The 26,056-nt window shown below is 41.7% G+C and overlaps 1 protein-coding gene across 1 annotated transcript in view; it reads right to left on the reverse strand.

Moving 5' to 3' along the window:
* Nucleotides 1-15,443, reverse strand: part of dmxl2 (Dmx-like 2) — a gene marked incomplete at its 5' end in the record, with an annotated part of 38,787 nt that extends 23,344 nt beyond the window's left edge. The window contains 19 exons of the mRNA XM_079217303.1: nucleotides 140-367; nucleotides 491-610; nucleotides 696-804; nucleotides 934-1,023; nucleotides 1,516-1,637; nucleotides 2,053-2,261; nucleotides 2,379-2,608; nucleotides 2,753-3,016; nucleotides 3,932-4,203; nucleotides 4,296-4,514; nucleotides 4,955-5,135; nucleotides 5,262-5,442; nucleotides 5,756-5,928; nucleotides 6,050-6,116; nucleotides 8,304-8,448; nucleotides 8,650-8,728; nucleotides 8,857-8,928; nucleotides 9,186-9,311; nucleotides 15,357-15,443. Of these exons, the coding sequence (XP_079073429.1) occupies nucleotides 140-367; nucleotides 491-610; nucleotides 696-804; nucleotides 934-1,023; nucleotides 1,516-1,637; nucleotides 2,053-2,261; nucleotides 2,379-2,608; nucleotides 2,753-3,016; nucleotides 3,932-4,203; nucleotides 4,296-4,514; nucleotides 4,955-5,135; nucleotides 5,262-5,442; nucleotides 5,756-5,928; nucleotides 6,050-6,116; nucleotides 8,304-8,448; nucleotides 8,650-8,728; nucleotides 8,857-8,928; nucleotides 9,186-9,311; nucleotides 15,357-15,443 (2,974 nt within the window). The remainder of the gene's footprint in view (nucleotides 1-139; nucleotides 368-490; nucleotides 611-695; nucleotides 805-933; nucleotides 1,024-1,515; nucleotides 1,638-2,052; nucleotides 2,262-2,378; nucleotides 2,609-2,752; nucleotides 3,017-3,931; nucleotides 4,204-4,295; nucleotides 4,515-4,954; nucleotides 5,136-5,261; nucleotides 5,443-5,755; nucleotides 5,929-6,049; nucleotides 6,117-8,303; nucleotides 8,449-8,649; nucleotides 8,729-8,856; nucleotides 8,929-9,185; nucleotides 9,312-15,356) is intronic.
* Nucleotides 15,444-26,056: the final 10,613 nt, after the last annotated feature.

Consider the following 26,056-nt stretch of genomic DNA (forward strand, 5'->3'; position numbering starts at 1 on the left):
ATCTGCCTGACCTGAATAAAGGTGTGACTCTGTCACCCAGTCAACATTGAGAAAAAAAGGGGTTTTACACATCCCTATTAATTTGGCAACAACAACATGGTGTGAGTCATATGTGTGCCAACTGTGCGCTCATCCCTACCTGCGGAGGGGGTGGCCCTGGTAACCTCCACCCCATGGGGCAGGTCGAGTCGCTTGCTGTACACCAGCTTGGAGCTGAGGATGAGTTTGCTGGCTGATTGCAAGTTGGCTGTAGAGGCTGACCGAGGCAGGGGCCTGATAGGTGAGGTCTCTGGAGATGAGTCAGCATTCACAGCTTGATTAGGAACCATCAGCTGGCTCTGGAAGCTGAAATCTGGGCTCTTCTCGTCTGGAGACAAAGACGCAGGAATATTAAAGCTGGCCTACGCCTCAGGAAAGGAAGGCTTCATATTTAAGATTCGTGCTTAAAAATGTCCAGTAAACTGCTCAGCTGTGTGTACCCTACACTTACCAACACACGCCTGCACAGATTTCAGGTGCAGGTGCCACATCTGCAGGACAGAGTTCATGTTGAGATCCTTTTCAATCACCACCAGGAAGAACTTCTCAGAGAACGGGGCAGGCTGGTAATCTGGATATAGTAAAATGACATTATTGTCTTCCAATGACAAAGCATCAGGAAGCCGATCGACACAAAATGTGACAGTGTGCAATACCTTCGCCACATGGAAAGGCCGGTGTGTATGCTTCTGGTTCTGTCTGAGGCTTGTAACCAAGAATGAAGTCCTCTTGGAAGACATGGAGCAGCTGGGTGTTGGCGCCACACTGGATGCACATGGAAAAAGCATCACGCAACAGGTTTGTCTATTGATTAGAAGGTTTCAGGATTCCAGACGCTGAATTTCTGTACACCACTGATCTGAGGTGGGTGTGAAAAACAGAGCAGCTGCTAACCTGATTTGTAATGACGTCCAACTCTATGATACATCCAGGTCTGGCAGTGGACTGCTGGCTGACAATGTTGAACACTTCGCCCACCAGTTTCTAAACGGACACAGACACACATGGAAATTGCTAATCTATCCATTTAGTGGACTGCATTTGAAGCCACTAATATGGTGGAAAAATATTGCAGAAAAGGATTTAAGGTACAGGTGGTTGTTATGAAGTAAGATATCTGAGAAAACATAGATCTTTATTCCAGATTTAGACAGAGAATTGTTTTTTTTGCTTGTTTTGGGAACATATACATAAAGTCAGTATCAAAAGGAAATGAAAATCTCACAGCCTGCCTAAAAGAACACTAATAGTTGTGAATGATGTGGTTATATAATATTTGTGATTTTTCATGGTTGATGTATACCCAATATCGACCGACAAGCCTGCTTTGGACTCGATTCTCAGTTCTTTGTGACAAAAACTAAAATTCACTGAACAGAGACACTGAACAGAGACTCTAAACAGAGACGATCACATCCCAATGAGCAATAACATTATTGTTTTTGTGTGCAGCGACGAGTCAGCGTGTCCACTCACAGACGTGTCAGGGTCTGACAGCTCATCCAGCAATTTTCTTGCATCCACAACAGCTTGATAGAGACGCAGGTTTTTACCATCTGATGCCACGAAGCAGGCGCTCGCGCTGTTACAGTAAGTTCCTGAGGGACGAGACACAAAATCAGTTGGAAAAGTCCCACAGTGAGACTGGAAAAGGCATGTTGTTGCTTTTAAGGCACAGTCATGAATACATGTTTATTTATATCTTGGCACGCAATAAGAAGGTACGGAAAAAATATTTCACTTTTTAGTGCAAATCAGCTTTAGCTTGATTAATTCATAGCATTGGAGGTATGCACTTTAATAACATGAACGACATTATATAATGTGCATACATTTGGGGCAATTTTTTTCTGACAAAGAGTGAATCAAATACTAAAAGCAGAAGTTCAGATGCTTCAGCAACAGTGAAACTTCCACTTGTACATTCAAGTTCTTAGTAATGATTTACTCATAACAGGAAACACTGGGGTTTCAATTAACATAAATATAAAACTAAATGCATGCTGTGTTTACCGAGTACAGAGCTGGGTACTAGTGTAGGTAGCCAGGCAACATTGCTGAAGGCTGAGGTGTGCAGAGAGTTGATGCGGGCCAGCTCAGAGACCCCTCCAGTGCAGGACAGGGGTCCAATGTGGTCTACCCTCCACAGGATAAGTTCACTGTAGATGGCATTGGGGTCATGGAAGGTCCTTGTAGCTGCATTACGAAGCTGCTTCCTGCCACTGATAAAGAAATGCGTCGTTAGAACTTTTCACGCAGAGGACAACAAGACCATCATCATCTATCATTTGCACATTATTTCTTATCCTCATCTGCTTGCCTTCCCTATCGTGCTATACCTGGGAGGTCCCTTTGGTAGAGGAAACGTAGGAGGCTGTTCTTCTTCCAGGCTGCTAGGGGCCGAGGGAGGGGTGAGCAGAGCGTTATGGTGAGAGGAGGTCAGCAGCAGTGGCAGCACTGTGTGGCAGGCCTGGTCGTTCAGATGGAAGCGATGGCCGCAGTACCGGAACTTGTGCGACACGGTCATTACATTGGAGAAGGCAGAGCGCTCAGCAAATGTCACTGCCCACTGCAGACAGAGGGAACACAAAAAAATGACTGAGTACAGTAATCTGCCTTTAACATAAAATGGCGGTGTCGGTGTGAAATTCAAGAAAGGTTTTAAGAAAGAAACGGCTAAAAGCTCAAAATTGTGTCCGTAACAAACGGTTACCTGGTTGAGAGATCCATCAACATGCTTGGATACCATCATGACAGCAGGACTGATGCCAGGGCGAGGGTTTAGAGAGGCGGCCAGTGAAGGTGAACCAAAGCCAGCTGAGGCTGAAGCAGATTGGGAGACACGTTGAACCATCCTCCCCTGCTCCCCGGCACTCTCACCCTCAGTCAAAGTGCAGGCATACATCAGGATGTTTTTACTCAGTGAGTTGGCATCCCCTGTAGGAAATGCCACTGGAATACGGGAGGAGAAGGACACCTAATCGGAGAGATGGAGGGAAACATTTAACCATTAGGACCACATGCACATAATCTTTACAGTCCTAGTGAGCAATTAATACCAACGTGACGCCAGCTCTCTCGTTCATCAGAATCAACATTAACAATACAAAATATGGCTTTCTAGTTTACATACATACATACACTACCACTTTCTACATATGGATTTAATGTGTACATATCATTATAAAGCTCTTAGGCCAACATGTGTTCTATTATTATGACCATAAAGACCGATGGCTGTGTGTCCGCATACTGTATCATGCAAAGTAATCACAATAAGCAAGGGCCTGTTAAGTGCCATGTGAACTTATTTGTAGTTGCTAAGATAGAGCTGCTCAGCTTCCAATCCTTTAATTACTGTTCTCTAATTTGTTTTGACCTCCTCAGCCAACTTGTGTTGCAGCTCCACTCTCCTTCGGGACAGCCGTGCTCTACAGTGTGATAATCTCGCTGCATGAGTTCACACACAGATTGGCAGAACACAGATTCGCTAAACTCCAACGCTAATTAATCTGTTATCTCTCCTTCTTTCTCTTTAGCAAAGAGCTCAGCATGTAAAGAACATTCAGGTAGCAGCTTCTTATTTTAGTCAATTGGATTATTATAGATTCATTAAGCTTGTTAATTATACACATTATACTTCCTAATATAAAATAATTATTACTCAAGAAAGTGACAAGATTTCATTAGCCCACATGCAGAGGAGAAAAAAAAGGAATATTAGGAGTCTTACATAAGGATGGAGGAGTGCTGAGTCACCTTACATTTGAAACAAAGTTTAAGTACAGCTTAACTGCTGCCACTATGTGTGCATGAGTGAGTGAATGAGCAAGGGAATCACTATTGAATTTAAAGCCGTAGAGTTACTCATATGGAAAAATGTTCCGCTCACCTGAACCTGTCTGAAGATTCCCTGATTGAATTCGTCCAAGTACTTCACATGCCAAACCAGGAACGATCCATCAGTAGGATGGATGGTGAACAACATGTCTGGGCTCTTGTTCCACTCTGTGATCAGAGTCTCCATCTTCCTCTCCAGCAGCATGGAGGGCAAAGGCATGCTGGAATTGGATCCTGGGGAGGACGCCTTGGTGCTTCCTTGCTCCCCCGGCTCCCCATCTTCACCTTGCTCAGAGGACGCTTTGTCAGACATCTCGTCCAGATCTAGAACCCCAAAAAACGACATGCTTTTACAAAATAATGTGGCTTCTAAGCTAATGAGTTTGAAGGAATACATAATTGGTTGTGGGCCATACCAAAGTCAAACTTCATAGGGGATCCTTCGGGGTCCAGGGGGTCCATAGTGCTCTGTTCCAGGTGCTGTTCAGATAATTTACGGAGCTGCAGCATGAAGAGCTCCATGGAGGCAGTGAAGCTGAGGTCCTTATTGTTGAGCCAGTGAACGACAAAGCCTCCACCACCGGAGCCATCGTCTGGGTTGAACACTGCCGAGTCAGCCAGCGCTGATGGGATGTCTGACAGAGGGAGAGGGAGGCAGAAAGAGATAAATGGATAAATGTAATAAAAAGGGAAAAGGCTAAATAAAATATTACCCAAGCTTCGACTAAAGTTTCACAGCTGCATTGAATATGTTGCATTTATTTCACTATTTCATAAGTCACGGAAGCCCTTTCTGCTGTATCACTCGCTCTTGCACAACGCACATCATATGCAAAACAAAAAACAATAAAGCCATTTATTTAATTAATTCTGTTTTAAAACAAACACAATTGTAAGCTATAATAAAATGAATTTCCAAATAATCAACATCCATGACCTTTTCAATTAAGTAATGCAGCAACTTAAATATCTTGTGCATTTTAAATGGAATCACTATTACAGAGGAAGGAGACCTAAAGATCATAGAACATGGTCAATATGTATGCATCTACTATATGGTAAAAAAACACCCTACCTGTGTTGGGGTTAATACTGGCTGAGATATGGAAGTGACACAGGGCATTGGCGTGATGAGCGATGTGGCGGTGAGTGTGTGCGTCCTGCGTGCCAAGCTGAGAGGGCAGCAGCTCACTGTGTGCCACCAAAGCAGAGGATCGCCGGCGGCCTCGGCGCAGATGCTTCAGGTGATGGATTGACTAATCGAGCAAAGCACAGGAAGAAAACTAAGAGAAGATGTGCACGCTAAGCAGAAATCGTACACATTTTATATTTTCTTTTTAGCAATTCATTCTGATCAGATCTGAGTGAGTAAGTAAGTGTACCTCCAAAGCATGCTGGATCTTGTCCTTATTTCCTGCCAGGCCTGGCAGGCTGGAGCTGAAGGAGTGTGTGTTCTCAGAGATCTGTCCCCCGAGCAGGCTGTCTTCCGGTAGCAGGGTCTCTGACCACAACCTACACACACCATCCTCGCAGGACGTCAGCAACACATTGCACACCGACCCCCTAGAAAGCAACGAGATGATGCAACTCTTACATAATACATGAATGACTTTTGAAGGGAAGGCTCAAATGAAATATAAGGAGAGACCCCATAATTGAACAGACAGGATAAAAAACAATGTAGTTATTATTAGCATTGTACACAATACATTTGACTCCCTGGTCGATTAGCAAATACTCAAAAGAGGCTAAATCTATTTTTTGATCGAAGAAATTATGTCATGCTTTAGAGGAAAAAAAGCATGTACTAAAAGATGTAAACAATAAACATGTCACTGGCCACCCTGGCCATGTGATCGTGTGTGTGCTTTCTTACTTGGGCATGTACTTGCTGGTCTTCCTCCAGGACATACCGGTGAGGGAGCGCGGATGGGCCAGGTAAACAAAGGAGAAGTTAACAGGAGGAGACCTTTTATCGGAGGGGTCGTGGACCACCACTGCAGAGCGCCAGCCCGTGGTGGGATACCACACCTTGAGTAAACAGTCATCCTGCGTATGCACACACGGGCATGAATAAAAATAAAAAAAACACATCAGCTCGGGCCATGAGATCAGAAACAATCAACAATCTGTTGTTTTGTTTTACAATGTGTTTACGTGAAACATATACCTTCCCAACTGTTGCAAAGTACTCCCCATCAGTAGACCACTTGGCAATATGAATAGATGCTGCAGTCCTAGACAGAAACACAGACATAAACAGTGGTATCAGCTATATTCACTTCTCCACAGGAGACCCACCACAGAAATAACACACAAGCGGTTCTCCCGTCAGCAGTCGATGAGTATCTGTGGTTATTTGTGGTTATTTTGTGCATGAGATCCATTGCTGGTCATTTCAGAGCTTGCACTTCCCTGTTTTAGTGGCTTTCCTGGGCATCACATGTGTCATCAGTTAACAATTACTTGCATAGCATTATATGTCTGTTTACACAGCTTAAAACACAAGCTACACACTCAAAAGAGTAGGGGTGGGGAAAAATGGATTCACCTACAGGTTTATATGTTGCTTTTTTTTTTTTAAATGACTGAATAAATATAATTTACTACATTGTCTTCATTTGAGTCTATGGAGAGTTAGAAAGAAGTTAAAACTTCTATTGTTGTAGTCCGAGTCATATCCAAAAACAAAGCAGAAACGAGAAAAGAGAAGAAAGAAAGAGGGTCCAAGATCAGCGGGGATACGACCTGCACTCTCACATTCTAAATCAAAGTGTGGTAAACACTGCGCATAAAAAAAAAGACTTGGGGTTTCACATATTGAAGGGAAAAGCAGCACTAGACATGCATAAAGTTCAGAGGAGGTCATCAGGGCCTTCTCTGCGGGCGCTTTTAAGACAGTCTGAACAACTTAACCAAAAGGAGCCAACAAACAATGGAGCTCGCTGGTCGACATATAATGTGTCTGGTTCAGTGAAAGATGAGAGGGGAGAGAGACCAGCGTTGACACTGAGAAGGTCAGGAGGAATCAGGATATACATTTAAGCATCTCATTGACCGTGGCGTGTTGGAGACAGCATGGACACAAAGACATTGATTCATCGAATCGTGGGAAATTACTTGCAGCCACTTTCATTGTTGTCAGAATATGATGCCGACCCCGTGCTATCACTTGGCCACGAGAGCAAATATACAAAACCAAGTTCGTAGCGATTGTGGTCGGCGAGAGCGCGGATATCAGCAACGCTGCAAAAATGGCACTCGTCCTCGGGGATGTGAATGATGAAGGTGTGGAGGAGAAGATGGAGCTTCAGCTTCAGGTGAGTGGGCACGGTATGTGAGGGGGGAAAAAAAAGGCCTGAGTAGCTGGAACCGTTCCAACACATTACCGAGCACTCCCGTGACTTTGACGCTGACTCCATCTATCGCGCAACGGGCCGTGGCGCACAGCCCAAAAGTTCTGACTCCTGTTTTCTGATTCTTACTTTCAAAACATATTTAATGCGTACACATCAAAACCTACAGTAAAAAACACTGGCGTCATCTCAATAAGAGAGGTAGCTTCTTCTTTAAATGGAAAAAAGAGGAGATGTCGATATATTTTGTGACTGATGAGTTCTGCTGTATTGTTTATTGATCAATAGAGTTAATTAAGATGTGTTTGCCGCTATGAGATATTTGGCCCAATTTCAAACTTTCAAAATCAGTCACACCATTATTGTTGGTGTTATGTTTATGGCTTGCGACCCAATGCGTGTGACGTTTATGCTGTTATTTGGTAGTGTTTATTTTGCCCAAGAGGAGGTGCTCTTGGTCAACTGTTGTAGTTTACGAGGACAATCCGCGAGTAGCCGAGAGAGCTTTGCATAGTTGAGCTGGTGGTTTGAGCGCATTAATTAACTGTTTGTAATTTACTTAATTATGTGGTCCTATGGGACCCTCTGGGTCATTGATCTGACCATTGAAGGCCCAGTGCAGTTACTTCGAGCTACTCCGACATGCAAACCGTCATGGACAGGTAGCGGGTCACGTGTGGCCAAATCAGCCGACGCGGCACGTGCACCAGACAAATGTAAGTTAATATTTTGTCTGCACAGGGCAAGAATTAACTTTTTACTGCATGTCTGAATAGAAAACTACCAACAGACAAAAACGTTATGCTCCCGTTTCACCTTCAACTAGCAAAATGAAAAAACAGTGCCAAAACAGGATATTCGCTTCATCAAAACAGCACTACAAGCCCATTGACTTGTAAAGCAACTCTGTATGACTGTACTTGGCTCTATACCAAATTATCTTTGGAATGTGGTTCTGCCGTTGACCTCATGCACATAACCCGGAAGCAGAAAGTTTCTTTTCAATGTCAATCACATCGGATGCTTTTACAGTATGTGTAAAAGCAAAAAACTTAAACATAAACATACTTGCACTGCCAGACACAGTTCCAGTCATTGAGGACAGGGTGGGGCTTGTCCTCATTCAACTGTCCATCCTCCTCCTCGATCAGGGCGTCTGCCAGTGGAGGAGCCCACAGCTGGAGCCGCTCGGTTGCTGCTAGGATACGGTTCCCTGTGGACACAAAAGCACTATGTTACACACCCCATCCCACGCGGACTACTACAATACACAGAGCCACATGCACGCTGTCACTCTTATATAACACATGTCGCCCCAGACAAACCACAGGGGGCTGTAACAGGAGCCTGTGCGGAGTGTGGATTCATTCAGTCAGTCAGTGAATCTGTTAAACACAGAAAGCATTTGGCGTACCTTGTGGGTCCCAGGCCAGGTTGTAGGTGATGGCATCGAGGAAGAACTGTCCTGTCTTTTGCCACTGATAGTTAAGCTGCTGTTAGTGACAGGAGAGCGACACACACACACACCATGCAATGTTATTGGCACACAAGTGTGATTGCGCTCACTCAATATCGATTTGAACCACTAATATATGTCTGAAATCCAGACAGCCATGCTCACCTTGTGGCGTTTGTTTGGGTTGGTAGAAAGAGGTTCGAAGATGCAGACTGTGTTTCCGTAGGATGCAGCGATCTAAAAATAAAGAGCTGCGTTCATCATCACAACATTACTCAACCCATCAGTGCTTCTGCACAGCCATTCCCACAGGAGAGGGGTAGGTGGGGAGTGTTGCGGGAGAGCAGAATAGCAAGGAGAGGAGAGCATGGGCAGTGCAAGACGAGAGCAAAACGCAGGGCTAAATGCACTTCTTTTTGCTCGGCATAATTGATACACGGAAAGAAACGAAAACTGCGTGTGGGAGTGTGTCTGAGTGTGCAGTCAACACTTACCCTGCCAAGTTGGTGTGAGCACTCCACACAGCCCACCTGTATGTTTCCATTCTGAGCTCCCGGGATAATCTGTACACAGTCGAAGTCACTGGCCAAGATCACAACATCACAACCTGAGCCGTAAGCCTGATGAAGACAAAGGGGCACAGGAAGAGAAACCAAATCAGATGTATTGCGCCACAATAAAACAAATTGTAACTATTACTGCAAAATGCATTAATGCTTTGAATAATATGTCTGGAAAACAATGAGTTTCATGTATTAAGAAACTTAATATTTCTTATAGTTTACTGCTTTGCAACTCCATCCAGTAGGTTTCTTATTGCTTTGAATTTCCATCTGAATACATTTAAATTAAATATACAATAAATGTCATATTCATTATTAATACCATCATAGCACTAATATAAACTATGCATTAGCAGGGACTTTTTACATCAGGATTAGCACCCCGAGCATTGGCAGGATAAAACTAGCACAGCAGCCACATAACAGGACAGTAAAACACACGACAACACCTACTCATGTGCAATAAGTAGACAAATGCCAACGCTAAATGGGCAAAACACACGCTAAGATTTGGATCATGGGCAGCAAGGTAAACTGATACAATGGTGTTCGCTGCGTTTGGCAACCATGTGGAGAGTGGCAGCAACAGCAGCAGCACCTGGGAGAGAGGTAAGATGGTAAGCCACAGTACAGTCACGATGAGGGCTTGTGTCTTCCATTATTCAGGAGAACAGGAGGAGAGGCTGGGAACCACTGGGTCACACAGCGGGACACCATTACAGCCAGCTGTATAACATAACGTGACAGCCGAGGACAAAATTATAGTGAAGAATGCAAGATCTGATCATAGTTTAAATACTATAACGGGATACGTGAAAGAAGGGAGGCCCGTTCTGCGCTTTACTATTACTGCGGCATTTGTCCTGCACATTACAGCTGGAATTAAAAGCGGTCACCGTCACGCACTGTCTAGGACTGCTTTGTACTCTCTCACTCACACTCACACACACACCCACGTAAGATAATATGCAAGTCCCTTCTACACTATTTGTCAGCAAGGTACTCTGGACCTGGTGGGTGGGCCCTTGCGCCAGGTTGGCTCTGTGAGCGAGAGTGTGTTTGGCTTAAACAGGATGACCTATCATCACTGCTTTGTTCTTTTGGTTTTGTGTGTCCTGTATTTCTTTCAACATCCACAAATCTATATGCACACGCACACACACAAAGAACAAGTGCAGAGGGACGGCAGTACAAAGTTGGATGATTCACTAACAGTAGCAGCGAAATACATCATGGCATCGTCGTGGTAAACATTGACCCAACTTATTACAGATGGGAGATTTAACAGCATAAGCAGTACGGACTAAAATACTGTTGGTGTCTTCCTCAACTAAGAAATATGTTTGTAGATCAGTTAGTTTTTATGTTTGTTTTGGGGTCTTTTAACAGGGAATGAAATCTCCGAATTCTATAATAATGGCACAATTTGGTCTTTTATTAAACACTAGATGTTAACGGATCTGTCTGCAAGACTGCATGTATCTACTGAGAGGTAATACTATTGGAGAGCCAGTCTGATACATCTATAAAGTAAGTCAACTAAGAGACGAGAACTCTTATGACTATTATTCAACAAAGAATGTATTTAAATTAAAAAGGCAAATAACATGAAGACACGAACACCTGCTGGATGCCCTTCTAATAAATGTAATGTTTAGCTAGCTGTCAGGATATGTATTTAATTCAGCAGCAGACAGCATGAAGAGGCCACTGATTCTGTCTATGAATATACTTCTACTACCCTGAAGCTGCACGGCTTCTCTCCCATCAGTCATGTAAGCTGCCTACATCAAGAACGTTGCCGCCCCTGGATAAATATTACCTCTCTGTCACACATTAACAACGCGGTTACAACTTCGGTGAACAGGGAAACGACTGCAATTTAATTGCATTGTTTTGTGAGTGACCTAATTTAACTACCGTCAAGTGGGGTCATGTGACAGTTTTCTTGATTTGCTTTTTTCATTGTTGGGAGGATGCTACCACTATGAAGCTCTTCAGATGTCCCAATGCTGCATTTTAAAGTTAGGTAGAGATGGGTCTACACAGTATGTGAGAAAATGGACGTTACTGTCTGATTTGTAAAAATAAAAATAAAGAAAACATCTTTCACTGAGTCACTAATCTGGGCGGTTTTCTTTAACCCAACTCTGGGAAACCCCTGTATTATTCTTTAAAGAGCTTAGGCTTTTGTAATGCAACATTGTCATCCACATGCCATGTTTTTATTACTGATGAGATCGACAGAAATCCATCTTGCGAGAGCAACTTAAATACTATTTGAATAATGGCAACCACCGTGAGTGAGGCAGGGATTTAGGTGCTTTTTTTTTAGCTATAATTTAGAAGTAAGGAGTGAATGCAGTCACACGTTTTGATAATGAAAGTAGATAAGAGGAAGAGAGTGAGACATCACTTCTGCCTTTCTACCTAATTCCACTCATTCCCTTTGTCTTATGCAATCATGCGAGCATGTTCCACAGCTGCGCCCATTTGTACCATTTTCATGTTTTTCCAAGCTATAGTAAAAAGCCTTGGCTGCAAATATTTAAAAACATGAATTGATCCATTCTGGCCACTAGTAACCTCTGTCAGTCTGTAGTGTATATTCAATGCAAAGCCCATCACACAGACCTGTACTTTGATCCGACTGTCTACAGGCCTATCATGTAGTATGGGCCTTGTTATTCTCTGCAGCATGACTGAAGCAGTGGGCATTAAAAGGAAAAACAACACCAAGTCCAGCTTTGATCCATCTCCATTCTGCCTGTTGGTCATAACATATTCAACTTAATCAATGTATCCAGCTGGACTGGAGGCAATTGTAGAAACGTAATGGATCTCAAAACACAGGCATGGGTTTGTCAATATATGATCAGCAGGATATGAAAAAAATACAACAGATTTCTATGAAATCTTGTGAACAATTACACTAGAGCTAAGGACGAGCTTTTGGCTTGGAAACATGGAAACAACTACATCATGTCATCATGTAAATTCTTGATGTGTAAGACACGGAAGTCTTTGCTATAATTTCTTGGTTTTGCTCACATTTCTGCCAGATGTTTGGTTATTTTGAACCATGTTAGGTTATATAATTGAAAAAAAAGGTTATTCATGGTCATTCATGTTTTGATGTAAGACAAATGCGGTATCTCCCTGAAGCAATCTAACAAGAATCTTGCCCAATACACAAAAACTAGAAAACTCCCAGACAGGAAATGAAACAATCCCGTACGCCTTTAGCCAGTCGACATCTCTATCTTACATTATGTGACGATGTCTGTATTCTGATCTAGATGCAGATACAAACATTTCCATCAGTAAAATATCATTTGGAAGAATATGGAGCCTCGATGAGTGTGTGTTCTCTCTCTCTCTCTACTTCTGCTTTGTAGTTCACACGTGCTGTTCTATTTTTAGTGGATCACACATATGCAGCTCTGCATATCAAACCCACTCGGCTGTTTGAACATTTACAACATTAAACACAGGTCAAAAAGCACTGTAATAGACACAAAAATAGTCTTCCTTATATTATCATCTAGTATTCAAGTTCCACAATGTAACAGACACGAATTATACTAAATACACAGAAATGATTTGTTTAACGCTGTCAAAAATTACAGTTTTGTCACATCACTCAACAGAATATCCATGTTGAACAATCAAACATTTCAAACAGATGTATATGTATGTGTATTGCTCATACTGAAAATCAACCAACATTTTATTGTGAAAGAGAAAACTTCTTACTTCTTGTTCTTCATATTCCTACTCATTGGTTGAACTATTCCAACAGTGTGTCCACCATCCACTGGCCCACTGTACTGGCAGCGGCAGGGCACATGTGTTTTACTGTCATTTCAACTCCTTTTTAACATGTCTTTCCATTTTTGTCAATATGCAACAAAGTTGAGCATGCAACATTGTGAAGGCCATCATGGAGGTCAGAACCAAACAGCATGTAGATGGAATCAAGCTCTAGCTTCATGCTTGCTCATTTGAACTGGTGCATGCATGGCAGATGTACTTGAGGTCTGTGTGTTTGTCTGTCAGGGTCTGGCCTATGAGCCCTTGGGGTCAATGTGAGTGTAACTGCATTGGACGTGATGTGTAGTGTTCTTCAAATACCCTCTCAGACACAGAAAGAAAACACCAGGCACAGAGAACGGCACCCTGTGGCAACCTGCAAGGCTTGAGCTTCACAACCGATTCTGTCTTGTGTTGTTGAACAGATACAGTATGACCCTCGGTACAAATCTGCTTGTTTACATTCATCCAGTGTTGATCTGGGGTCGGGGTCAGGACAGATAGGAAACAAATTCTCTCTATAGTTTAACAGAAATTAACAGAAGGAACTGCCGCACTATAGTCCAGGGAAACGAGGGAGTGACGAGAGTGTCTGTATTTCCAGAATAAATAAAACCACCTCAAAACACCACTTGACTAATAGGCAGCAGGAACAGTCCAAGCCAAGATTTGGCAGCCTCAGTCTCAAAATGTTTTTCAGCATGAGGTGAGCAACATGGCTGCTCAAACATTTACTTTGAGCATGCATTGGCAGAATTTAGCTAATGCATTCACACTACTTTTGGTATGAACTTGGGTTATAAGGACTACATTAATATGGCCCTTGTGATTGACACGATGGCTAAAACATATATAGTAATCAACAGGGTAAAGATAATGTGTGTTTCCATATTGATCCAGTCTTAAAATAAAAAGGTAATCTTGTCTGCTTCAGTTACATGTTATTCTAGAGAATCTCTGGATTTTGAGGAGTTTGTATCATTGGATGTTATGGAACGATCATCCAGCTATCAATAAAGTCATCATCATTCATCTTCTGCTCTCAATACAAGAGCTGACTCAGGACACTACCGTTTCAATTTCTACTACACTCTACCCTTAATTCAACTGATCCATTTTAGGAAAAGAGCTACAACATTTGTTGGGGTTGTCAACTATTGTTTCCCTATTTGCCATCGCAAAACAGGATGTCATTTGCTGAGGTTGCCAGAACTCCGGCAGATAAAGAAAATGCATAGCCCAAAGAAGTCAATAAACAGTCACAAGATTTGGTTCAAAGGTAAAGGTGTTTGGTCAGCATACAAATGGCGTGTGATATACACTGATGAAAGTCCAACAAGCTGTCCGTGTATTCTAAGTCACCTGGATATATTCGTAACTAGATTGCATTCGTACAACAAATGTTTTTCACCTGTGAAAGTTGTACGATTGCATGATGACGGATGGCACTGATGACGGATGGCACCACTTTTTGTTTCTTACATGATATTTTCAACACCAAATCACTGCCATTCAGCCCTCCAGCTCATGTGTCCATATATGGCTCGCTACGTCATAGCTGGCGCAGCTGATGCTGGGACAGCGAGCTAATGATCCGTGAGGAGGATTTAACGCCAAATGGTAGCGAGCTTAGCTAGTTCCTGCAACCAGGCACAACACAGCTTCTTTCTCCTCTCTTTTTAATATACTGTAGCGGTGCGCACTTTCTTTTTTTGTGTGTCAAAATCAAGCCATCTGAAATGTGCACTGCGAAATCTCCTCGGAGCGTGTCCCGTTGCGTGTATTTCCCAATAATGTTGTGGCTGCGCAAAAAAGGGATTCCCTTGCAGTAATGCCAACGTAACGAGATGCAGCTAAAGGTCATTTGAGTGGCTAGCGGTAAACTGACCGTCTCGGGTTTATGAATAACACAACGTTGTCCCGAAAAGATAGTTAGGTGCACAGACGTTACAGCTGCTCGAGGATGTTAGCTTGTCAACGTCAGACTGACTGTCAAGGTAAATGAAAGAGAGAGAGAGAGTGTGTGTGTGTGTGTGTGTGTGTGTGTGTGTGTGTGTGTGTGTGTATGGGGGGGAGAGAGGAGGGAGGGAGGTGTGTGTGTGTCTGTCTGTGTGGGAGCGACTCACTATTTGTGAATCTGTCCGTGCGGCAGCTTGGCTAGCAAACTACCCAGCTAGCCAGTGCTTTAGCTAGCTAGCACATCCCCCGTTGACAACCACCAGCTAGCCAGCCAGCCGCTAGCTTCACAGGGTGTCATCTTGAGCACATAATATCAAAATAAAACCTCACCGTGAAAGGAATGTCATTCACGCTTCCCACCGAATAGCAGCAATCTCCAGGGTTTACAGCTCCCGTCAGCACCTGATGCAGATGCATTTTTCCCTTCTTTCTTGTTTTTAAATATATATATTTTAGCAGCAGATGGGGTGTTTTATTTATTTATTTTTAAATTATTAATAACCAAGTCCACCCTTTCGGTTTCTCCATCTAGCAGCGTTTGGGAATTCCATCAGTTAACGCTCACGTCGTCCTCGGGCCTGGCGGCAGCGGCGTCGTCTTTTCTCCCGCAAACGGTCCGGCGGCGGCGGTGTGTTTAGTGTGCGGTCCGTACACATGTAATTTCACCCGGTCCCGTCATGTATTTAAACGCGTAAAAACCGGCCGCCCCCGTCGCCTCTCGCTGTCAACACACCAGCCTCACGATTAATCGTGAGAGCCGAGGCAGCGGGATCTCTGCAGCTAAACCTGACATGCGCGTTCCCGACGTTGTCCAGGCACGACTGAATGGTCATAGAAATGCGCGACCTAGAGTGGGAATGACACCTCCTGGGTTTTACTTAGTGCTTCAGCGGGGTTATTTTTTTAATATGAAGCACACCGGTGATTATATTATCATGTATATTCCCTAGAAATGACCTCACAACGAATTGTAATGATGCACCGTGATTCTTTCTGTGGTGCTGTACAGCTGCTCTATTACTGCGTTTCTACATGTAAGGCGCACCAGTTTTTTTGGAGCCTCCCCTCTTTCGGCGATTTGAGTTCATTGATCATAAATGTAGGGTCTGGGGTAAAAACATTTTATCAGTGACTGAAAATAGTTTACTGAATGAGAGAAAACTGTTGACATATAATAGTGTTAAACTACAGCAGAGAGCAGCCATCATCTAAACAGAAACAACACATGTATGGAGCTTTAGTATACTTTCTTTTGTGTGATAGTGGTCTAGTAAGGTCACATGTAACGTGTTATTTTTTTATATGTAACACACTGCTTTTAACCTACACAGAGTTTATATTATTTTATTTTTTAAACAATTAACTACATTGCATCTTTGCTAAATGCCATGGGTCCAGTCACTCTGATGTAATGCTTTGCTGTGTTTCATTCCTGTGCATTACAGTAAATGAAATATACCTTTTGACTTATGGACTGTTCCTCAAACAAAACAAGCAATCTGAATGAGTCACCGATCTGGGAGATAATAGGCATGTTTCTAATGCCATGGGAAGCAGCTGTGTCAGGACACACAATATGAAATGCTGTGGCATTGGTGTCCTCAACAAAGATCAGAGCATTGTAGTTCATTGTAACCATAACTGTCCCTCGGCTCCTTATCTACCCTCATTCATCTCACTGATGAGATTTATAGGCGCTTGTTACCACACTGCAGTTTATCCACTTTCCCTTTTGGACCCTTTTTTACATATTCATTTTCAATCTCTCCTTCATTGTCTCGAGATAAAGGAGGAGAGGACCGACAGGGATCCATGGTGGTGATACACAAGCAACCATCATAGCATTGTCCTAGTTATTTAAGCCACACTGACATCATCATGCAGGGCCTGCCTGCCAGCCACCATGACACACGGGACAGCAGAAGAGAAAATTGGGAGGCAGAAGCCCAGAGAGAATGTGACACATACGCATAAAGAGTGTCAACAACAATGATGGGGCACACTCATCCTGTAGCATGTGTAATACTGTGTCTGTCCATTTAGCATTTGGTGACTACCATATTTTTTAACTGCAAGTGTCAGACGTTACAGCTGTTCTGGGCCTTATGACTGACGCAAAGCAATAGGTCTTATAGGACAGTAGCTGTGCGGCTTTGAAGGGGAGAAATGGATAGACTCGAGATCGCTCAAGATATTGTTTCTAATACTTTAGTAATTAAGATCACAGGATAACCTAAAGACCAGTGTAATGTTTAGACTCTACAACCAGTTATTTGTAAGCTGTTATGACATGGCTTAATTAGCAGCAAACTCCCAGGATGACTAGCATTATGTAACCCGGATATCCAGCAAATTGAAAGTCATTACAAATATTGCTATAAATCTGCCTCTTTCAAGTCCTTTGCCGTTGAATAATTTTAAAGGCCAGACCGCTCTCAGGGCATGTGACCCAACGGAAGTCGTTACCTTAAAGCACCTCTCCCTGACTGAGGAAATAATCTGGCTAAGATATCTCAAATGATTTTAGGGCAGTTTCTACTCCTCACCTCTTTCATCAACCTGGAGAAAAAAATAGATGGCATGCCTATTTATGTGTGCCTGTGATTATTCTGGCGATGACGGAGGATATCCACTTTAGATTATTAAGAAACCGGGGATTCATCTCTTAAGTGCCAGCGGGATTCTGCAGTTGGCCAAGAGTGCTGAGATCACTGCAGAGAAAACGGAGCCTACAGAGACGTATGTAAGGGATAATCTATTGCTACAGCACGAGGAGAAGTGTATTTAGAGCAGGAAATGAGTTTGTGCACTGTAAGTGTGTGTGTGTGAGAGAGTGAGAGAATCACACACACGTTGACACTGTGAGTACCAGCGACTGTATGTCTGGATATTGCAGTATGGGGCTGGAAGAAGGTTGATGCAGGGTTTGTAGTCCCCACGGTGCTGTTGGGAGACAGAGCCTTGATCTACAGAGAGCAGAATTAAATGCATTATAGATTTTCTCATTTCATGGATGGCTGCTTGCTGGAGGGAGCTCCGGTCCGGCCCTGGGGTGCAAGACATTTTGCTCCCCAGGACAAAAAATGTAATGAGCATCTTCCCAATCTTAAATAATTAAATCAGTGCATATTGGTCAAATGTAACTGTCATGAAGTTATCAATATCTGCAGTGTGAGTGTCTTCGTTTTCTGCCAAAGTAGCACACATTCTTTGTCTGTTCACAGCAAATGAGGAAAAGGGGATTTCAATTGCATCAATGTAAATAGTATATGAGGAATCTTTTTTTTTTTTTTTGCAATCCAATTTTACGACCATTTTTTTGGCTATTTGTGATTACTGTCGTGTGTACTTTTTCAACTTTTTCAAAAGAAATGGACCATAGCCGGCAGGAGGCAAAGAATAACCAATATAATTATTCACAGTGAAGGTTTGGTAGTTTCAAATTTTGTTTTGTAAGAGATGATGAAATAAACTCATTGTGATGTTTGCAAATGATGCCATCAGGGCCCAGGAGATCAACGCAGGACCTATTATGGTGATTTGTGCTTTGAAATGTTGAAGTAATGTGAAGAGAGCATGGGGGAACAGAAGATTGAAGATAGCTTTCAGAACTACTACTAAATTACCCTGTTAGCTCAACAAAAAGACACACTGGCGGCTGCTATCAGTTAGAATAACAACATCAAAATATTCCTAGTGTCTTCTTATGAAACCAGATCATCTGATCAGGGGACCTTTTGTTCATTAAAAGCATTTTCAAGTCTTCCGGTTTCTTCATAAATTCGGAAAATTGAACACCCAACATGAGTGACCTGTACACATATGTATTGTGATGCATGAGCAAAATGCAAGAAGGACGACGCTTAATCTTCTACATATTATCTTTTATACGTGTATTAATTCATTTCCTCATTATCTGCTTTAAAAGGAGATGAAATGGTTCGTGTTAATGGCGGAAAAGCAATGTGGCATTCTAAAGAATACCACTCTTGGACACGATTGGGCACAAATCTCCGCTCATGAGGAGTTATCGAGGGCCCTGAATGAGACGGAACAAGTGAGAGATTTGGCAGCAGGCTTAAAAACAGGCCACTGAAGTGTTCTTCTGTCTCCCTATTCATGAACAGATGTGCAGTGCATGCCTCCAGTCTCAGGCCATGCTGCATGCGGTCTCTGTATCTCTGGCTTTATCGTCTTCCCTCGAACATTTCACAGAGCTGAGAGATAACAACTCATGCCAATGAAATACAATTCGTGAATAATTTAATAAGGCACAATCCACGAATCTGCAAAGAGGCACCAAAGAAGATTTAAAATGCAGGATTGAAAGCAACTTTCACTAACTTGTCTTCCTGTCCATCTATTATATGGATCAACCCCATAACTAGTCAATTATTATATTTAATGATGATGTGTGAACACAGGAGTAAAACAGGTCGGGTTTTCCAAATATAAGCAGTTGAATAATAAACACAATTCTTATTATTCATCTATTTTCATTCTTTAAGTCGAACTATTCTACTGAAACTGTGTATTGCCTTTAAAACAACAAGCTTAAGTAACACTTCATAACATTGTCATTAAAGGTTCAGAACAGGCGCATTAATTAGCATTGAACTTTTTAGATCTATACACTCGATGGACACTTTTTAACCTCGTTAGCTTTTTGTATCCGCGTGAAAGAATACAAAAGTTACAGCGTCACTGCAATCGGTCAGCAGACAGCATACTTAGATGAGCACATTTTGAGTCACATGGTTAGAGTAACGCACATTGGTCCTTTGGTCCGTAATATGTCACACCTTATTTACTGGACTACCATAATGTAATGTTTATAACACCGCATAATGCTGCTGTGACAATTTGAACTCTAGCATGACTCACATCGCTCCAGTGCTTGCCCCCCTAAATTGCTTCCCCACTGAGAGCAGAATTGGGTTTAATGACCTCTTAAACTCAAGGCCACCATTTCAGGTCCCCGCTTGAACATGTGCCCCAAATTAATAGACTATATTTCTGTGTATATATATATATATATATATATATATATATATATATATATATATATATATATATATATATATATATATATATTGTAGAGGTGTAAACATCAGTATGTTACCGGGTATAGTATAGATAAAAGGAACACAGCATAATTTTTTCATTTGTATTTTCTTTTATACTTTTAACACATTTAATTGAATTTTCAAGCCGCTGGCCTTGAAAAATCAGTCAATCAGACCTCTAGGCATGTTTCTATTCAAATAAAACCATAGCCCATTTGACAAGCTCAGGCCCATATTTAAAGAAATTGAGGAAGTGCATCATGAGCTTTTAGCTGAGCTTCTTGCCGTTATGAGGTTGTGCAGGATGAAAATGTTGGTGCGTGTTTGAAATGCCCTCCATGGTGTTTGATGCATGTCTTGCAGCTGCCTCTGATGCCGAGGGCGCTCGGGTTCAAGAACATTATTTTGTTCAAAGCGAAAGCTGATGGGAGCATGTATCTCAGAGCAGAAATGTCTCATTTCTTCAGGTAGTTCCAAAGCATCCTGTGAGGCCATCATGTTCTTATATTGTTGTTCCCAAACTCTGCCGACATCTGTGATTACAAATTCAACCAGAAGCATAATGTCCATAGTTCGACTCTCAGCTGGGGGACCTTTGTGTTGTCCCCTTTTCACTCCCCGTGTTCTGTCTTTATCACCACACGGAAAGAAATGAAGGCAAAAAAAACAATGTTGCTGTTGTGTTCTGTGCTCCTGGTACATTATAATGTTTAATAATACCTGTCTGCAGCACATGAATAATGCCACCTTTACATGTATTAGAGGTGTTCTTTTAGTGTAACAACATCTGCTTTAAAATATTTAATTTCTGCTTTGTATCGCACATGGTTATAGTCTTGAAAGTTAAAATCATTAACAAAATTAGGCTATTTTTGAATTGTGGTGCGATTGATGCTTTGGTCTATGTGGCGACGTTTTAGAGCGAGGGCTGATGAATAAATAATATATGAATTCATATTTTGGAAATGTTGAAAATCCTGTCTGTATCATCTTCAGTTTCGGATCTACAGAGCAGCCAGGGCATGGAAGGATGCTACTGTTTTATTCTACTGCGGACGAAAGATTGCAGCTGCTCACAAGTTGTGATTCCCATAGCAGGTTCATTTGTTCTTTTATCAGTAGGTGTTTTCTATCAGTGGCTGAGTGTAATCTCCTCTCTCCTCATCCCTGCGACCTCAGTCATTTCTTCCCCAAAATCGCCGAATTTGATTTTGGTGTGAATGCTTTTTAACCTCATACGCGCCCGCTTCACTTTTACAGTTAGTCTCATCTGTGGTCGCTTTCTCTCTCCTGCCCTCTCTATCTCTGTCGGGCAGACACAGGAATCCTGCTCACACTCAGAGATTTCTGTGTCTGCAGAGATACTGAAGATTGATGACAGCTATTCCAGAGCATCGTCTCTGTCTTTGACACCGCCCCTTCTTTTCTCTCTCTCTCTCTCTCTCTCTCTTTACTCACTTTCTCCTCCTCCTCCCGCTCTGAGGAAGGTCAGCCTCTCTTACTGTGGTTAAACTAGTCCATCTGTCTCTCCTGCTTTCCTGTCCAGCCAGCCTTGGGCTCACTGAGGAATCGCTCACACCTGCAGTTGTTTCAGGGATGATTCACTGCCGCTGTGCGTGTGTGAATTATTTCCTTTCCTATTCACAGATTCAGAATCCTATTCAGGTCTGACCCTGTGATCCATAATATGCAATCTAATTGTGTGTGTGTGTGTGTGTGTGTGTGTGTGTGTGTGTGTGTGTGTGTGTGTGTGTGGTTTGGGGGGGATTTGCTCACATGAGTGTATTTGTGTTGCAAAGTTTCCTTTGCCCCTTTTGTGCTATACCGGGTTTACCTGTTTTTTAATCTCCACATTATTGAGCTTTATTTTGTTTCTCTGTCTCATTCACATTTGGACCACATCCTAAACCATTCTATTTTTGGCCGCAGGTGCCGGTGTTCACAGTGTGTGTGTGAGTGTGCATGTGTCTATTTTTCAAATACCTTTGCATGTGAGTGATATATATATATATATATATATATATATATATATATATATATATATATATATATATATATATATACACGTGTATATATATATATATATATATATATATATATATATATATATATATATATACACGTGTATATATATATATATATACATGTATATATATATATAAATATATATACACGTGTATATATATATATATATATATATATATATATTTGTCAGACACGACTATGACTTATTCTATCCAGAGTACAGTATATGATAGAGGAGCAGATGGTGGGCGTTAGCAGATTTTGGAGATTGCTCTGAAGTGTGAAGAGAAGATCAAGGGCTTGGCACACACACACACACACACACACACACACACGCACACACACGCACACACACGCACACACACGCACAGACCCCAAAGCCCATAATCCCAGCTGAGTTGCAACAGGTCTCTGAATCCCTGTGACAGAAAGCAAAGAACTCCTGAAAGAAAATAGAAGTCATGTTAGAGAGAGAGAAGCAGTTGTATGGTCATTTGGTTTTTCATGGTGCATTGACTTTATACACATGAACATTAAGTGACTTTACTTGTTGGTGCACACAAATATGCAAATGTCCATTTATTTTTCAGCAAATTCAAACATTTGCATAGAAAGAGGTTCACACATCTGCTATTCATATATGCATCATGGGGCTTCAGCTTACTGCGTTATGCTATAGCTCATGTTACTGTATCAATATTATAGATTAGGTAAAACCCGGAGTAGATGGTGAGGTCTTTTTTTTTTTCTTGCAGGTGCTCCAGTGTTATAAGAGCGGACATGCATCTGTTGAATAATAGACAGAGAGACTGTGAGATCCCTAATCAGCCAGAGTTTGCATATCAGGGTCAAAGGTCGGAGCAGGTGGAGTCAGGCTGAAGCCGCAGTAGAAAAGATTGGCTACCTACTCTGATACAGGAGCAGCTGTGCATTGGAGTTTATGAAAATATCCTCTCTCAAAGCAATGTTCTGAAATACCATGGAGAACAACAGTATGAACACATTACTGTGACCGTAATCTCTGAAAACATAAATGTTGACTATTTGTGCACAGAAGATTGGCCTGAGGGATCATCACTTTCAGTGTGGCGTCAGATGTAATGGTCAGTCAGAATACACAGGCAGAGATTAACTCAGTTGTGCACTGTTTTCTTTTTGTCTGAGAGTCAATACAAATGTCTTACAGATCTAAGGTGGGCCAACATATCAGCTGCAATATCCAAGTTCGAATCCCACGAGAAACCTTTTGTCCAGTGTCATTTCTCTCGATATTTCCTCAAGATCAAGTTTCACTTTACTCTCCCACATTGTAGGAAGATTTGGATTGGACTTCTTCCCACGCAGCATCATAAAACACTATCCATTACAGGAAAGACAAAGGTAAAACAACAACAGGAAACAAGAAGGATATCCAAGAACATAATAATACAAAATACACTGATAGAAAAAAAACTATAAAAACCGCTGGCCCTGGAAAATAGTCAATGAATTAGTATAAATCAAGCTTTGTTGGTTTCCATCTCTCTCCTGACAAAGGCAACATGACAACACATGAAACAGACATGAATATTTCCTCTATTCAGAATTAACCATATACATTTCATAAGGTTTTCTACAAGCAAATTAGTTCTATTAAATAATGTTTTCCTGCCATTTCATAATTTCCTGTAATAGTAAATCACACATAACTATTTTGACCAGACATCAAACCTGATGTTCGGGCTCTGTATCTATAATAAAAAAAGAAAATGGTTTTAAATAATATCTTTGTTTAATCAAGTTTCGACGTTTTGTTTTTGAAAGAGAGGTTTATGCGTGGTGATGTAAACCCTGAACTGACTCTGGTCAATAGTGGTGACGTCTTCTCAAGAAATGTATTGAAAGTGGGACAGTTTTCCGTTTAAGGTGCAGATGTCAAAAGTAGACAAGACTAATTACAAACTCCATTTAAAAAAAATAGGGGCAAACAACTATTCTGGTTAGGTTGTGACGTATTTTACGTAATCTGCTATTTTGGTTCCTCAGTTTTGATCCTTCAGTGTGGCCAAACATTTAATCTAGGTCAACAAAAATCTAACCATGTCGCTGGAAATATTATATTTATGTTAAGTTTAATATTTGATTACATATTTATATAATGGTGTATAGGGTATGTAACATGTATGGGATTTGTTTTAGCTTGCTGCCACTAAAACTGGTTTGGTGCAATCCAACATGTCTGCCAGAAGAGGACACTGTTTACTAACTCACCTGTTTTAGCACAGATATGAGCCAAGAAATAAGATGCAGAATTTGCTGCTTCAGGGGCCTGCCCTGTGTTTTTTGGTGGAGGAATAAACTGAGGATGTGAGTTATTTCCTTATTGTGATTTGTGGGGCCTGGCAACAGACCATTCCAGGAGTAGTAGTTGTAGAAGATGAAATATGTCTTTGTCTACGCTTGTGAAATGTATTCCTGCTGCCAAACGTGCTTATAAGTGATTTTACTATGTGTGTGAGTCTGAGGGCATCTGGTTTGTGTGTATTTTGCTCGCATGCACATATGCAGTGTACATTTACGCGTGTGTGTTGCATAGGCAGACGAGCTAGCCCCAGGAATGTAGTAGCCTATAGAGCAGGAGGAAATTATTATACCACATGGTGCCACTGCTGCTGCTGGGCAGCTTTACCTCTCCGTCTCCTCAGTTTACATCCGGCTCTGTTGGCTCAATAACCTACAGGGAGATTATCAGGATTATATCATGACATCCAGCTTCAGTGCAAAACATCCAGCTTCAGTATCGGGAATATGGCACCGATTTAGTCCTTTTAATACCTGCTTCGTAGTTATTTTATAGTCCACATTGTGTGCTCAACAGTATTCAACAGAAACAAATTTAGTTAGGAATACTCAGGTTTTAAAAGGTTTTGTTTTCTTCTTCTTCAAATGGAGATTAGATTCAAGAGAAAATTGCTGCAATAATCAATGGTGTTTTCTCAATAGAGCCTGATTTAAAAGTTGACTGTTGTAAATGGGTCTGTCTGTGCATGTCTTTGTGCTCTGGCTGGTCATTAATCTGAACTATCAGGCTGATAAGATGCTTTTAAAGAGAGAGGCAACTGAAAGATCATTCTCAGACAGATAGGTGTGCTGTGTCAGTGAGAGAAAGGGAGCGTGTAAGGCCGTAACACTTGAAAAGACCTTGAGTTTGATGATGCCCATGCTGCAGCCCTTGTAAATTGTAAAGGAAGCTCATAATAGACTTCTTATCTGAGGAGACAATGAAGCCTGTGAAGAGAGAGGAACAAATAAAGGGAACAGGTCTATGAGGTGGAAAAAAGGGGGAAGACTATTCCATACCTGTTCAAACAAGAGCCATTAGGCTGTGGCAGGGAGACGAGAGAGTTGAGATGAGATTCAATCCCAGCTGCAAAGAGATGCAGAGAACACTTTGATCCCTTTTAACCTGCCCCTTGTTTTCCAAATCATTATTAATTAATTTTCTAAATAATTCTGCTTAAAATAGTCAAAACGGTTAATTGTAGTCAATTTAAAATTAGGTTGTCTTTTAAAAAACACATTTTCCAACGTTGTACTGCTTCCTCTGAAGAAGACATGCCTTTAGTTACATTTTATTTCAATGCAAACATGCACACAGTAAACTAATATGTAGAAAGAGATGTGCTTTTATTGTTTATGGAATGGAGCGTAATTTTACGTAAGACCGAACTTTTTAAAATGACACACTTTGGCCAACAAAACGTAACTACGCTGCAATAAAGCAATTGATGTTTTGAATATAGCCGGAAGAAAGGCAAACAGGCTGAAGGTTAACCGTGATACACGTCATCGCCATCTCTAGTTTAAAAACACATTTCTGTCTGTGTCAGTCATCCTTCATTATCCCCTTGTTCATTTTGCATGACGCTTAGTGATTGGTGGGACTGATAAGTTGAAAAC

The sequence above is a fragment of the Taurulus bubalis genome (genome assembly GCF_910589615.1).
Source record: "Taurulus bubalis genome assembly, chromosome: 4".
Classification (NCBI taxonomy): domain Eukaryota; kingdom Metazoa; phylum Chordata; class Actinopteri; order Perciformes; family Cottidae; genus Taurulus; species Taurulus bubalis.